Source organism: Lissotriton helveticus, chromosome 7 (assembly GCF_964261635.1).
Source record: "Lissotriton helveticus chromosome 7, aLisHel1.1, whole genome shotgun sequence".
Lineage (NCBI taxonomy): Eukaryota > Metazoa > Chordata > Amphibia > Caudata > Salamandridae > Lissotriton > Lissotriton helveticus.
Genome location: NC_136068.1, coordinates 1,316,598,311 through 1,316,614,628, shown reverse-complemented (window position 1 = coordinate 1,316,614,628; position 16,318 = coordinate 1,316,598,311). Strand labels below are relative to the sequence as shown.

General features: G+C 44.3%; 1 protein-coding gene across 2 annotated transcripts in view; it reads right to left on the bottom strand.

The window, feature by feature from the left end:
• Positions 1–16,318, bottom strand: part of MGAT5B (alpha-1,6-mannosylglycoprotein 6-beta-N-acetylglucosaminyltransferase B) — a 793,707-nt gene that overhangs the window by 274,603 nt on the left and 502,786 nt on the right. For both annotated transcript variants that reach the window (XM_078654621.1, XM_078654622.1), the window contains exon 9: positions 15,238–15,369. In XM_078654621.1, coding sequence (XP_078510747.1) covers positions 15,238–15,369 — 132 coding nt within the window. The remainder of the gene's footprint in view (positions 1–15,237; positions 15,370–16,318) is intronic.

Below are 16,318 nucleotides of genomic sequence, written 5' to 3'. Positions count from 1 at the left end.
CTCTGAGGGTCACACCCTGTGAATCAGACACCGCACGTAATGAGCATACAGTAGGTGAGTTGCAAGAGAGAAATGCGCACACAACCGGTGAACCCATTCACCACCACTTAGATGACTAGTGTTGCTGTTCTCACAGTATGGGAACCTCACGCCTCAGATGCGGGCAAGAATTCTGGGGCACTACACTAGGCAATCCAGTCTCCATGTCCATGCTCACACCATGCTACCAGTTTGTATTTAGTAGCCGAGCTGGGTAGTTGAGAGGGCATCGCTCTTCAGATGTCACAGGCAGATGGTGTAGGTCCCTTGGGGGAGATCGTTGATGTCTCTAAGATCTCCGGAAGACCAGGAGGCCCACCGTCGGGCCCATGGAGTGCACACTTCAGGGTGCAACACTTCAGCAGGTCCTCAGCCCAGGCCAGTCTCTAGTTGGACAGATATCTTCAATGTGTACAACAGAATCCTCTGACAAGGTACACCACACGGGTTCTCCGGTCCCATATCCCCACTTGCATGTCTCACAGTTTGCTGAAGGATGGCACCCATAGTTATACATTTTTGTGTGTTTGAAATCGGGTGGTTTAGGAGGCTTTGTCTTTGAACCACAGCTGTCTCCCCTAAATTATAGGCCTGTCTGCTACGTGGCCTTGGAATGCAGATTTTAATCTTTAGTGGTGCCATGATCAGGCCCCTTGAGGCTTAGGGGCCCATTAGCATGGCGGGCGGATCGCCACCGCCCAATCAGCGGTGGCGATCTCCCCGCCAAAGCACCCCCCCCATGGCCTTTTATCCCTGCCACATTAGCACGACGTGGGGTACCACGGCAGACAGAAAGACCGTTTGCCACTTTTCCGCCAGTAGGCAATCGTCATGATTGCCTACAGGGCGGAAAAGGCCTATAAATATTATGATGAGGGCGGTGTAATGCCTTTCCTTGGCAGAGACTCTGCCATGGAAAAGCATGCGGTAATCGCTTTGGGGGCCCGTTGTGTGACCACGCGGGCTGGGGGCGGCACTTGGGGGGCACCCATGGTACCCCCCTACATTGGCATACACAAGGTTGCAGGCACCTCGTGGTGCCTGTCACATGCATACCAATGCAAGCCATAAATTTTCTACATTGTGGCGGGTGCTGCTCACAGCACCGCCCGCCACAATGTTGAATATGCGGGAGGCAACCGCCAGGGTGGCGGTCGCATTCTAATTGGTGGTGCTGGACCGCCGCACCACTGGGGGTTGGTCCTATCACCGCTAGGGTGGCGGGCGAACTGAAGTCTGCCTGCAATCCTAATGGACCTCTAAGTGTCTGTTACAACCTCTATTTTCAATCTAGCCCAATTGGCCCTCAAATAGCAGAGGTCTGTTGTTCCCATGGGAGGCCCATGTTTTACGGCTGTCGATTAGGGAATGCACAGATGGGCTCCCCCTAGATCCCTGGTGTCCACTGGAGCCAGATACTACAGCCCCAAGACTCTTGTAGCAAATGTCCATTTTCTATAACTGGTATTTCCAGTTATGCCCATTGGTTACCAATATGTAGCTTTTTGGTGGTATCGAATGATGATGGTAGTTTCAAATAACCGGCAGCGTTGTAGACCAGTGTGGAGCTTACTGAAGCAGCACATGAAGGTCTTTATGCCATTGCTCCTAGTTCATTCTCTCTGTGAACCTGAGACATAATGGCCTTTGGATCATCCTTGATAATACCAGGAAATTTTCTTTTTTCCGTGGTCTCGAAACAACAACCTGCCACTATTCTGAACTCTTCACTGACTTACACTCTTCAGTGACCTGTGGCGTTATTCTGAGCCCCACTCAGCAGATTAGGAGGCTCGCCTCTTCGGGTATCGATGGCTCTGAAAGCACAGGCAATTCTCCTTGGCGGCTGTACCCAGTGCTACAGTATGAAGACTCACTTTAAGTACTTCTGGTAAGCAGACAACTGTTTCTTGCATCTAGTTTGCTTTGTACTTTTGGACACCAGGTTGATCTCTGCCTGAAACCACTTGTAATCGCAGCATTATAACTCTATACTAGATATGGCTCTATGTTGCACAGTAGCGCGGTACCTTTATGTGTGGCCAGACCAACAAGTTCTCAACCAAAAATGTGTAGATTTTCTGTAAACGGTTTTGCTTTCAGCTGCTTCACAGTGGCTGGAACTGCGCTTTAACTCCATATGATTCTGTACTTTGACGAAGGCACACGCAGAATGCATGAGCAGTTTGCCTGGACCTCAACAAACTCCCTGAGGGAGCACTGTCAATCTTCACATTACTTATCCCCTATCTCGTCGCAATTTGTAGCGTCTTTCCAGCTGGGGTACCTGCCAATGACTACTCCACACATGGAGCTTAGTAATACACACCTCTGCTTGTGACTGCAAACTCAACATTCTAAAGCAGCCTTCACTGCAATACTCTTCATTCATTTCATCATAGCTCTATGGAGTTCATTAGGCACCAAAAGGGATTAGTAATTGTTACTTCGCAAGACACTACAGCAACCAAACTGCCTTCATTGTGGATACTTCTTAACCCCTCACTTGTGTATTATCAGGAAAAAAGAATGAGCCTTCATCCAACTTTCAAGAAAGAAAACTCACACTTCTTCCTCACCATTTCATACAAGTCTAATCCAATTCCATGTATTTGATAGAGAGGCCGTGCTCCCTACCTTGCATTTTCTAGACCGGCCCACCACCGTAGATGCCTGTCTCAAAGGAAGAAATCAATCTCTTTTCCCACATTTCACTACAAGGCTCCACTTTCTCACATGCATTTTTTGGTTTCGCCTGCACATCACTTGCGCTGTGTTTGTGAAATTTCATGTCTCTAATATATCTTAAGAGGGGGCTCATATCAGATCTCGTAGCCGAATTACTGTATTCATTCGCTTTTGTATGGAAGTTTTTCTTTTAACTTCCCCTGGCTGCACTCATTTATGATACTTCTACTGAAGCTGTTCACACTGTTTAAGCTCCAATAACTGTCAGGATAAGATCACTTGCCATGGAAAAGGTAGACAGCCTCTAACAGTATGCTCGAATACTTACTTTCTATACTTAGTTGTGTAAAGCAGATGCTTAGCCTTGGAACTTCTGTGGCATTTCCCATTCATGCCTCAGTACCTTCCTTTGCACTTTGTAGGCATTATCAGATTGATTTTTTCTACTTAATCTATTTGGTCATTATGGTCAAATTTTAAATGATGTAATAAACATTGCACATTAAAAAGAAAGTCAATATACAAGAGATATGCTATATTTTACTACTAAACAGGCAACCAGAAGTGCAGCTACCTTGCAGGCAACAGGGTCATAATTTGAATGGTGCAGAAGGAGCAGTAGCATTAAGCCCAAAAGTTGTCAAAACTCCTGAAAACACATTCTATTGTTTTATTTGACCACTAAGCAGGCAGTCACAATTGCAGTTACTTTGCAGTTAAAAGGGAGTTGAATTGAATGGTGCAGCAGGTGCAGTGGCACCGGGCCAAAAGCTCTAGGGACCCCACTAAAACTGTATTATTGCTAAAAAGTAAACAAAACAGGCAGTCACAAGTGCAGTTACTTTGCAGACAACAGGTTCATGATTTCAATGGTGCAGCAGGTGCTGTGACACCGGGACCAAAAGCTCTAGGTACCCCACTAAACACCTAAAATAGCTCTATTTTACTACTAAAGAGGCAGTCACAAGTACAGTTATCTTTCAAGCACTAGGGTCAAGATTTGAATGATGCAGCAGGTGCAGTGCCACTGGGCCAAAACATTGTCTGAACTCCTCTAAACACCTAATATGGCTGTATTTTACCACTAGACAGGAAGTCACAATTGCATTTACATTGCAGTTGAAAGGGGCTTGATTTATATCGTGCAGCAGGTGGAGTAGCACTGGTGCCACAAGTTGTCATAACTCCACTAAACGCAGAATATTGCTACATTTTACTACTAAACAGGTAGTTACAAGTGCAATTATCTAGCTGATACTAAGGCCACGATTTCAATGGTGCTGCAGATGTAGTGGAACCAGGTCCTAAAGTTTTCAGAACTCCTCTTTACACCAAATATTGTTATATATAACTACTAAATAAGCAGTCACAAGTGTAGGCACTAGGGCCATGATTTGAATGGTGCAGCAGGTGCACTGGCATTGGGGCCAAATGTTGTCAGAACTCCTGTAAACACATAATCTTGCTATTACATCAATTAATTCTATTATTTCCCTCTCTCATTTCATTTTCCAAAATGTTGCTGTTACTTACCCACACTATACCACGAGAAACAGCACAATATATTGTCTTTATGTACATAAACAAGTCATATCACTTTTACAAACTTTCTGTAACTTATATTGTACAACTACTTAGCAAGCTATAACTTACAACAACAAGCATTTGCAATGCAATAGGTCTCGCATTCACACAAGTTTGAGCTATTGGCATTGTAAATGACAATGCCTTTTATTTATTTTTTGGGTTTTAAAATATAAATAAATGCTTTTTCATTTACAATAGTAATAGCTTAAACTCTCGTAAATGCGAGACCTATTACATTGCATTAAAAGGCCTTCTTGACCGCTTCTTTGGTCGTAAATATCAGAGGAAGAGACCGGCCTGCGACCTCTTCAAAGTAGTGATAAATAGTGCAGTGATGAAGATGTGTAAGTGTGAAAAGTACACAGACACAAAGTGTGAAGTGAGAGTTGCATATGATCTGAGCTATAAACACTAACAAAGCGCTCCAACACCTTTTGCTCTGTGATTACACTGTCATGGTTCAGGAGGAGGAGCAGAGGGGCTATTTCCTGCCCTCTCCGTGATTTGAGTGTCCAGTGTTGCATCGCATAATGTCATTACTATTTTTGGCCTAATAAAAAACACTCCAGCTATAGTAGGGCCCTGGCTTCTCCTCCTGGTGCAGGGCGGGATGTGCTTTATGGCACGCATGGAGGGAGGGAGGGAGGGAGGGATGGTCTCTGCTGAAGCTACGGCCTGTACAGTGCCCCTGCTATTACTAGTGAGCGAGAGGCATTGAGGTGGTGGTATTAGTATTAGTAGTATTGATATTGTGGTGTTGGTATTGGTGGTGGTGGTATTGGTATTGGTGGTATTGGTGGTGCTGGTATTGGTGGTGCTGGTATTGGTGGTGCTGGCATTGGTGGTATTGATGGTGGTGGTATTGGTTGTAGTGGTGGTGTTGGTGGTGGTGGTATTGGTTGTAGTGGTGGTAATGATGGTGGTATTGCAATTGTTGGTGGTACTTGTATTTGTGGTGGTATTGGTGATGGTGGTACTGGTATTGGTGGTAGTGGTATTGGTGGTGGTATTGGTGGTATTATTGGTATTGGTTGTATTGGTCGTGGCGGTGGGGTGTTGGTTTTGGTGGTGGTGCTGGTATTGGTGGTGGTATTGGTAGTGGTGGTGGTATTGGTAGTGGTAGTAGTAGTGGTATTGGTGTTGGTAGTGATATTGGTGGTGGTGGTGGTGGTATTCATATTGGTGGTGGTATTGGTGGAGGTGGTATTGGTGGTGGTGGTGGTATTGATGGTGATATTGGTGGTGGTATTGGTGGTGGTGGTATTTGTGGTGGGTGTGGTATTGGTTGTGGTGGTATTGGTGGTGGTGGTATTGGTGAGGGTGGTGGTATTGGTGGTGGTGATATTGGTGGTGGTGGTATCGGTGGTGGTATTAGTGGTGGTATTGGTCTTGGTGGTATTGGTGGTGATGGTGGTATTGGTGGTGGTATTGTTGGTGGTATTGCTGGTGGTATCGGTGGTGGTGGTGATATTGGTGCTGGTATTGGATCAATGGTGGTGGCATTGGTGGTGGTGGTATTGGTGGTGGTAATGGTAGAGGTATTGATGGTGGTGGTATTGGTGGTGATGGTTGTATTGCTGGTGGTATTGCTGGTGGTATTGGTGGTGGTGGTATTGGTACTGGTGGTGGTATTGGAGGTGGTATTATTGGTGGTGGTGGTATTGGTGGTGGTGGTGGTATTGGATTGATGGTGGTGGTGTTGGTGGCAGCCTGTACAGTGCCCCTACTATAACTAGTGAGCGAGAGGCACTGAGGTGGTGGTATTGGTAGTATTGGTATTGTGGTGATGGTATTGGTATTGGTGTTATTGGTTGTGATGGTATTGGTGGGATTGGTGGTGGTGGTGGTGGTATTGGTGGTGGTAGTATTGGTGGTGGTGGTATTGGTTGTGGTGGTGGTATTGGTGGTATTGATGGTGGTATTGGTATTCATAGTGGTACTGGTATTTGTGGTGGTATTGGTGGTAGTGGTGTTGGTGAGGGTATTGGTATTGGTGGTATTGGTGGTATTGTTGGTGGTGGTGGTGGGGTGTTGGTGGTGTTGGTATTGGTGGTGGAGCTGGTATTGGTGGTGGTGGTATTGGTGGTAGTATTGGTAGTGGTGATGGTATTGGTAGTGGTATTAGTGGTGGTATTGGTGTTGGTATTGGTGATGGTGGTATTCATATTGGTGGTGGCATTGGTGGCGGTGGTGGTATTGGTGGTGGTATTGGTGGTGGTGGTATTGGTGGTAGTGTTGGTGGTATTGTTGGTGGTGGTATTTGTGGTGGGTGTGGTATTGGTATTGGTGGGGGTATTGGTATTGGTGGTATTGGTGGTATCGTTGGTGGTGGTGGTGGGGTGTTAGTGGTGTTGGTATTGGTGGTGGAGCTGGTATTGGTGGTGGTGGTATTGGTGGTAGTATTGGTAGTGGTGGTGGTATTGGTAGTGGTATTAGTGGTGGTATTGGTGTTGGTATTGGTGGTATTCATATTGGTGGTGGCATTGGTGGTGGTGGTGGTGGTATTGGTGGTGGTGGTATTGGTGGTAGTGTTGGTGGTATTGTTGGTGGTGGTATTTGTGGTGGGTGTGGTATTGGTGGTGGTAGTAGTAGTGGTGGTGGTGCTGGTATTGGTGGTGGTGGTATTGGTGGTGGTGGTATTGGTGGGGGTGATATTGGTGGTAGTGGTATTGGTGGTGGTATTAGGGTTGGTATTGGTCTTGGGGGTATTGGTGGTGATGGTGGTATTGGTGGTGGTATTGGCATTGGTATCGATGGGAGTGGCATTGGTGGTGGTATTGCTGGTGTTATTGCTAGTGGTGGTGATACTGGTAATATTGGTGGTGGTGGTGGTATTGGTATTGGTGGTATTGGTGGTGGTATTGGTGATGGTGCTGGCAGAATGGTGATGGTGGCTGTGGTATTGGATAAATGGTGGTGGCATTGGTGGTGGTGGTATTGGTTGTGTTGGTATTGGTGAGGGTATTGCTGGAGGTATTGCTGGTGGTATTGGTGGTGATGATATTGGTGGTGGTGGTGGTATTGGTATTGGTATTGGTGGTATTGGTATTGGTGGTGGTATTGGTGGTGGTGGTGATATTGGATCGAAGGTGGTGGTATTGGTGGTGGTATTATTGGTGGTGTTGTTGATGGTGGTGTTGTTGGTGTTGATGGTGGTGGTGGTATTGATGGTAGTATTGGTGGTGGTGGAGGTGGTGGTATTGATGGGGGTGGTGGTGGTATTGGTGGCAGTGGCATAGTTGTTGTTAATAAAACAGGCTTTTGAAAACAACCCATCAGGTGGCTTAGTGCAGATGACATGTAACACAGATGTGCTGTTGTCAGCTTCAGCCCATTAGCACACAATTATGTTCTACCTGGGATTCACGTGACTTAATTTCTAAATCTATTTTACTTGGGGGGGTTGAAACAGACAGTAGATAAAGCAAGGTTAAAGTGGTTGAAAGCAGGCGCCCGTGTTACGGGGCGGCCCTGCTGCTTAAAAAAACACAAGCCTAGACAGTAAGCTTATCGCAAGGCGGCTGTGGCACGCGCCTATAGGACTTTTTGTGTAGCGTTTTGTCCTTTTAACTACTCACTTTTTAATTGGGAAACTTCTCGGGGGGAACTTTCTTTCTTGTTTTCATTTTCCGCTGCTTGTGGCACTACGGAGCTGGTCCCTGGTCCACCACGGTCTCCTAGTGACGCATTGTTGTGGAGGGATGCGGCTCCTTCCTCTGCCTCCGTCATTTCTGCTGACGGCGAGGCACTTAAACAGGGCGAGGTCTGGCGGTGCTAAGATGGTAAGCTTATCGCAAGCCGGCTGTAGTGAGCGCTTTTAGGACTTTCTGTGTAGTATTTTGTGCTTTTAACTACTCACTTTTTAATTGGGAAACTGCTTGGGGGAACTTTCTTTCTTGTTTTCATTTTCCGCTGCTTGTGGCACTATGGAGCCAGTACCCGGTCCACCCCGGTCTCCTAGTGACCGACTGTTGTGGAGGGACGTGGCTCCTCCCCCTACCTCCGTCATTTCCGCTGACGGCGAGGCACTTAATCGAGATGGACGCCCAGCCGCGCAGCGGACGTGCCGTCGGCGCGCCAAAGGCAAGCCGTCTGCGCCCGTCAGTGTCCCAGAGGCGGTCGGGCCGGAATTTCTGCTGGTCTGAAACTACCCTCATATAAAGTATTGAAATATTACAGGGAGACTGTCATTGAGTTGGGCTCCATTTTGCAGTGTAAGGAAACTATTAATATAGAGACTAGAGTTCTCTCAACAGGGTGTCATCATTGCATTTGGGGTGACACAAATAACCTCCCACATGCAATGCATGTGCACAACATATTAAGACAGGAAGAGCCGGGTGTTACATTGAAGAAACAACTATATATCGAGGCTCGTCTTGTAAACTGTTGCTCGTTGAATAAACAGCTTTACATATTTATGACTTATCAGAGTCTAAAACTAACTTTCTGTTTCTGACTGAAACAGGGATATCAGACTTGTCCAATCCAACCATAGCCTCAGCCATCCCCCCTGGCTACTCCATTGTGAGGAAGGATCAGATTGGAAGCAAGAGAGGTGTAATTGCTATTTTTAGCAAAGCGGACATAGCCATCACTTGCATTCACATGGAGGAAATTGATGGGGCGGAATGTCTATGCATTCAGGCTACCTTGTCACCCCATCAGTGCCTTGCTGGAGTCCTCTTGAATAGACCCCCAGGGCAGGTAGGGGCGTTTTTGAAGTCCATTGGTGATGCTATTGCTCCTGTGGCCTCTAGATGTAAGCACTTCTTCGTATCAGGGGATTTTAATATACACATGGATCAACAGGACACCTCAGAGATGATCTCTCTGTTGAATCCCCTGGGTGCGCTTAATATCGCTCCTTGTGTATCTACCCCTACGCATGAGAAAGGTCATACCCTTGATCAGGTATTTGCGAATTGCTTATTTCAGACAAAGCCCTCTCTACCCCTACTCTCGCCTGACCACTATTTGGTCAGTTTTAGGCTACCCAAACTAACAAAGTACCGGGTGACTCAGGTTAAACAACCATCTCCCACCTCCAGACCTTTCCATAGATTACTCCGGATGCTCTTAAATATGAATTAGACCTACGTCCTCCTACTCTCACTGGTGATATAGAGCTGGATGCAGAGGCTCTTGTAAAGTGGTTTGCACGGGGTACTCTGACCCTTGCTCCTCTTACCTTGTGCCCCACAAGAATAATTAGACGTTCAGCTCCTTGATTTACCGATACCCTACGTCAGTGCAGAAAGGACTGCAAACTTCAGGAAAGAGCCTGGAGGAGGGATTTTCAGGTGGAAAACAAAAGGAATTATAAAGAGACCTTAAGAGACTACCATAAAAAAAACAGGTAGCTAAGAAGAGTTTCTTTGCTTCCAAAATCGAATCTGCAGGAAACAAAGGCAGAGAAATTTTTGACATTGTCAAAAGCTTCTCCTCACCTAGGGCTGTGACCAGACTCTCCCCCATCTCGGATGATTGTCAATTTAGCCAATTTATTCTATACGAAGATTGTAACCATACATTACTGATTTGATGGCTCAGGTGTGGAAGATGTGCCGGCTACGCTACGGACTGCCCCCCAGTGTCAGGAAGATGGGGCTTCCACCTCCACCTTCCCCCCCATGCCCTTAGAGACATCACTGGCAATAATCAAGGGTTTGAAATCTGGCTCACCCGTAGATCCATGGCCCGGCCAAATTCTTGGCATCCATGGCAGAGATTTTGAATCCCATTGTTATTTGTGTTTTAACCCCTTCCATGCTGGCCCGTTTCCGCCGCTGTGCCGTAAACAAACAAACAGGGCGGGGCCGTGACGAACCCCAGCCGTCATCAGCACACGAGCGCCGCGGAGCGTGACGGCTGGGGTTCATCACCAGGGAAGGGGTTAAACAAATCCCTCCTTAATGGCCAGGTTCCAGTATGCTGGAAGAGTGCGATTATAATTCCTCTCTTTAAAAAAAACTAACGGCTGACCCTATGGTCTTACTCTTAACTTACTATAGACCTATTTCTCTTTTGCCTTTCTTTTCAAAAAAAAGCTGAGAAATACGTTCATACAGTGATCAGTAATTTTGTAGAGGCTAACAACCTATTCCATCCTAGTCAGTCTGGTTTCAGGCAGACTCTTAGCACATAGACGGCATTGCTCGAGGTATCTGAATCCATCAAGGAGACCTTGGATGCAGGCGTCAAAGCGGTTATGGTTCTCTTAGATCTCTCTGCAGCTTTTGACACCGTGCCCAACGTCCACCTCCTCCAGAGGTTGAGGGAGTGTGGATTTGAGGGCAGGGTGTTGAAGTGGTTTGCCTCCTTTTTAGAGACTAGAAATCAGGAGGTCTGGTCACCCCCTTTCTCGGCCAGTATGCCAACTTTGAAGGTGGGTGTGCCACAGGGCTCTATCTTGAGCCCTGTACTTTTCAATCTGTATATGCCCCCCCTGGCTACTGTGGCTGAAGAGAACAAGGCAACAATAATATTGTACATCGATGACACACAACTGCTGTTCACCTGTAGGAAAGGAGAGGAGTTCAATGGAGAGAAGATCAACAAGTGCCTGAAAGAAACCTTTGCCTGGTTCCAACATAATCACCTGAAATATAACACAGACAAATCCGAAATTATTTTCTTCGGCTCCCCCCCATTGGATGCCTGGAAACAATTGTGGCCCCAAGACATGTCCCCTCCCCTGGCTGCAGTCAGGACTGTAAAGAATTTAGGAGTAAAAATGGACAACGCCCTCTCTATGGTAGCTCAGGTTCAGAGGGTAGCCAGGACCTGTTTAGGTCTCCTGAAGGTGCTTCGGAGGTTTTTATTTTTACTACAGACCATGCATAGGAAAACCGTCATTCAGGCTCTTATCATCTCCAGACTGGACTATGCCAACATCCTTCATCTGGGCCTCCTGCAGTATCTACTAAATAGACTTCAGGTAGTGCAGAACGCAGCAGCCAGGGCTGTGTTGTGTCTTGGACCCTGAGAGCAGACCTGTTACCATCTTAAGAATCTGCATTGGCTACCTGTCCACAGTAGAATTCGTTTCAAGGCTCTGGTTCTGGCTTTCAAGGCTCTACATGGTGTGGGAGCAGAGTACATCTGTAGAAGAGTCTCTTTTTACGTACCTGGCTGATCTCTCAGATCTGCGCATCAATACCTTACGGTCACCCCTAAGTACCTTAGAGCCCGCAAAGGTGGTCGGTCTTTCCAAGTGCAAATGGCTGGACTGTGAAATGAGCTGCCCCCTCCACTCAGGCAAGTCACTAATCTGCTCGCTTTCAGGAAACAACTGAAAACCTGGCTGTTCTAACAAACACTATAATCCGTCTCTTCTTCTTTGGGTTTTCTTTTCTCTCTCGTTTTCTCCTCTTGCATATGTTTTTTTCTCTGTCTTAGTGCCAGGCCACTCTTCTGAGTAGCTGTGCGCGCTACAAATCTTTTTTAGGAGAGTGGGCGCAGCTTCTCTCCCATACCCTACTTCAGGAGTCTTGCAGAGTGCGCGGCGTATGTGCTCTGCTGCTAGGCTCGACCTAAAAAAAAGCTTATTATTAATCACATAGGCGAAACCTAATGAATTTACCAATGCTCATTTAAATAGCTACCCTAGTCTTTCTTCAGGGTGAAGCCAACATCCCCACCTTCATTTTATGTACAAGCACAGCTGCCTCACCTAGAGTTCTTAGACAGAGCCCCAGCACTTCATGGTGAGGCTGTGCTCCCTGGATTGCATAATTCCAGCTTTACACGGGCATTCCATGCCTCACACCCTCAACTTCATTTGATGTTATTATCCAGCTTCTTACCTGTACTCCTGAGCATGTCTCGCCTCTCAGCATCATTTTATAACAGGCCACACCCCTCAGCGCATCTTAATGATAAGCCCCATCCCTCTCTGTTATGTTGTGTAATACATGTATACCACTTTAACTGTGTTCATTCCACATTCCACTTTATAGAGTTTTTACACTGTGTTCTTACCTATGTGTTCCAATGTAAATCAGTTGATGCTGACTGCTAACCTGTCTGGCTGTGTACCTGCTCTTCTCTACATTAAACTTAATTCAACCTATTTGGAGTATTATCTTCAATGTAACAACTGGCGACGAGGATGGGATATTTTTTTTACACCGCGTTACTGTTTACCAGCGCTTAATGCACAGGTTGTTTTCCACTGTAAAAAACACAACATTTTTCCAAGATCACATTCTCATTTTTGGTAAGGAAAAGGCAGAACATGACAATACTTTGGAGAAAGTTTTAAGCATATTAGATGCAAAAGGGTTGACTGTTGAATATACTAAGTGTACTTTTGCTAGTGATCGTGTCACTTATTTAGGCCATGTCATTGATTGCGACGGTATCAGACCAAAACCTAATTTAATTGATGCGATCAAGTGCGCTCCTTCTCCCAAAGGGAAAGATGATGTTAGATATTTTATTGGCCTAGCGGAATTTTGTTCTAAATATATTCCAAATTTTGCAACCAGAAAGTATAATATTAGACAACTGTTAAAAAACAAAACAAAGTTTGTTTGGTCTATGGAATGTGAACAAGATTTTGAGGACATAAAAAGCTGCATCACTAACATCGCTTCTTTAAAAAGTTTTAATCCTGAAGTGCAAACTATCATCACTACAGATGCCAGCATTAAAGGTTTAGGTTCTGTTTTATCTCAGATTGGTATGAATGGTAAGAAACAAATTGTGGCATATGCTTCCAGGTCACTCTCGCCTACTGAAGAAAAATATTCTACCATTAAAAAAGAAACCTTGGCATGTGTGTGGGCGGTTAATCACTTCAGAGCTTTTGTGTGGGGTACAAAGTTTATTTTACGCTGTGATCACAAGCCATTACTCAGGGTCCTAACCACTGAAGGTACTATCAATACTTCTGCAAGAGTTGCCAGACTTGCTATCAAATTACAAGATTTTTGTTACAAAATGGAATATATACCAGGGAAGGAAAATTGTATAGCTGATTTCCTTTCCAGAATGCCAAAACAACTTGAGGAATGTGAAGATGAATTATGGAATTCTTTTCAGGTGGCCTATGTTCAGGATATGGAAGGTGCAGGCATTTTGAAGGAGAAGTGGGATGATGAATATCTCAATGATGAGGAGTTAACTTTAGTGAAATCTCATCTAGCAGAGTCCTGGCCAAAGAAAGTGGATAGCAAGCATCCTTTAAAGTCTTTTTGGGAGGTTAGATTTGATTTAAGTGTCAGAGATGGTAATATCTGGTTTGGCGAAAGAGTCATACCTCCAAAGACTTTGCGTTTGTCCATCATGGCTTTATGTCATGAGGGACATTTTGGCATTGTCCGTTCTAAACGCACAGTTAAAACTTAATTTTGGTGGCCCGGTATGGATGTATATATTGATAAATTTGTGAGGAATTGTAAATCATGTCAAGCTGCTGATAAATCTTTGGTTATGTGCAAGCCTTCTATGGGTAATATGATTGCACCTAATTCTCCCTGGGAGCACACAGCTATTGACATTATGGGTCCTATTGGTAGTGAGCAGAAATATATTTTGGTGTTAATGGATTTGTTTTCAAGGTGGCCTTTTGTAAAAATTGTGGGTAAGGCTGATACGGATACTGTTTTTCAATTCTTGGATAAATCTTTCACTTTGGAAGGCATTCCTTCTATTTTGTTAAGTGACAATGGTGTTCAGTTTATGTCAATTAAGGCTAAAGAGTACTTTAATAGATTGGGAATCAAGCATAAAACCACGGCTATATACAACCCAAACAGCAATGGAATGGTTGAGCGTTTTAACCGTGTTATCAAAAACACCATCCAAATGTCAGGAAACAATAAAGATTGGGAAACTCAAGTTTTGAAGATGGTTTGGTCTTACAGGACTTCAATTTGTGAAGCTACAGGTTTCCCCCCTTTTGTACTTATGCATGGTAGAAATCCACGAACGAAGTTTACACCTGGATGGTTGTTCAAGTCCAATGTGGTAAATTGGTTTGAAAATTTTGTGAAGGAAAAAAGTCAAGCTTCACATCTCAAGAGCAAAATTTGGTATGATTCCAAGCATAATGTGAAGGATGTTGATTTGGTTGTTGGCCAGTGGGTGAGAGTTAAGAAACCTAATAAATCTCCTAAAGAGGAAAGTCGTTTTTATGAACCTATGCAGGTTGTGGAAGTTTTAAATAATTCTGTTCGCCTCTCTGACGGACGTGTATGGAACCTCAAGAGGGTTGCTAAGTGTTCTCCTCCTCAAGTTTGTTCTCCTCCTCAAGTTTCTTCAGAGAAATCCTCGGATTTGTTTGATTTGGAGGATTTGTTGTGTGCAAACTCTTCGTTGCCACCTGATACTATTAGTCAGGATGTAGTTTCTAATACCTCCAGTTTTCCTGTACCTGATGTTTCAGGTTTGCATGAGTGTGGTGAATTTTCTGATTTGGTTCCTTCTAGTTCTTCTAGTCTGGTCAGTCAAGATGTGGCAAATGTTTTTAGAAACTCTAGATGTGAAAAAAGGCCTCCTGTATGGTTGACTGATTATATTTCTGAAAGTTTTCCCTTATAGGAATCCTTGTTCTTTTTCCATTTATCTGAATTTTTATTCACTTGTTTTTTTATTTTTTCTTCTCGTTTTTTTGTATGGTGGGGGGTGGTGTCGGTTACAAGTTATTGTTTTTTTCAATTATGTTCCAAGGGGGATGTGTTATGTTGTGTAATACATGTATACCACTTTAACTGTGTTCATTCCACATTCCACTTTATAGAGTTCTTACACTGTGTTCTTACCTATGTGTTCCAATGTAAATCAGTTGATGCTGACTGCTAACCTGTCTGGCTGTGTACCTGCTCTTCTCTACATCAAACTTAATTCAACCTATTTGGAGTATTATCTTCAATGTAACACTCTCGCTTGTATTTCTTTGAAGGTAACAGTTCTCACCTGTATTTCTTGAACGAAATGCCCATATGATGCTTCATTTGCTGCATCCCATGGTAGTCTGTGTAGATGAGGTCATAGTGCAAAGGGTCAGTCAGCGGGCAGCTTCCTCTTCCTGGAGGAACACCTAGAGCACTGGCAGGAAGTAAGAATGTTTTCAGTACAATGTATTGTTCTAGAATCTACATCAATAAGCAATATTCACGTGGCAGGCACAATCTAAATATCATGACGTGCTGCTGCGCTTATTTGTGAGCCGGAAGCGCCAACAATTTGCCTCGGTGAGGCTCTAGCTGTTTCTTAAAAATATAGTGAGATACATTTAATTTGATGTTAGTTCTCAGAATTTAGCGTCAAGCCTGTCTTGGCTAGTTTTAAGTAATTGTTTTTCTACTGGAAAACTTGTGAGCAGTTCACAACGTCTGCATTTCGAGACGCAGCTAACTTTGCAAACTTATGAAACTGTGCTTGCTGGTGATATTTACTGTAAAAATAAAGACTGTGACTTTAAGGAAAAAAACGCATTAAAAAAGGTTTTGAGCTGCGTCAATAAATTCTAATAACTTATCTATTTATAATATTTGCCTTTTCTCGTGATTCCCCAACAACTCCCTGTGACATGGTACCACGAAACCTGGTGTTGCTGATATACCCTGGTCCCTGTCTAATATGAAATTAAAAGGCAAACGAATATAACATTTCACCAGGGCTTGGAATCAGGGAAATACTAAAGTTTGAATTAAAAGCATAAATTATAAAGCCAACATATGCTTCAATATTTATCAATTCATACAATGCCATATAGAGACGTCTGGCGTTCACCATATGTGCATTTAAAATTACAACTGCTTTAGTTCATACACTATAATTTTTGCTGCAATATTTTACTTTTAGAAGGTGTGATAATGAAAGAACAGGGGAGATCCTCAAGGGAACACAAATGCATGGCGATGCCTTCATTGCTTTTTAAAGCGTGTTTCTATAGTTTAGAATTTGTAACCATAGAAGATCTCAGCTTTAAATTAGGTACCTGCGAGGTTCCTAAAGAATCACTCTATACAAACGGACTTATACAGTAAAAGTT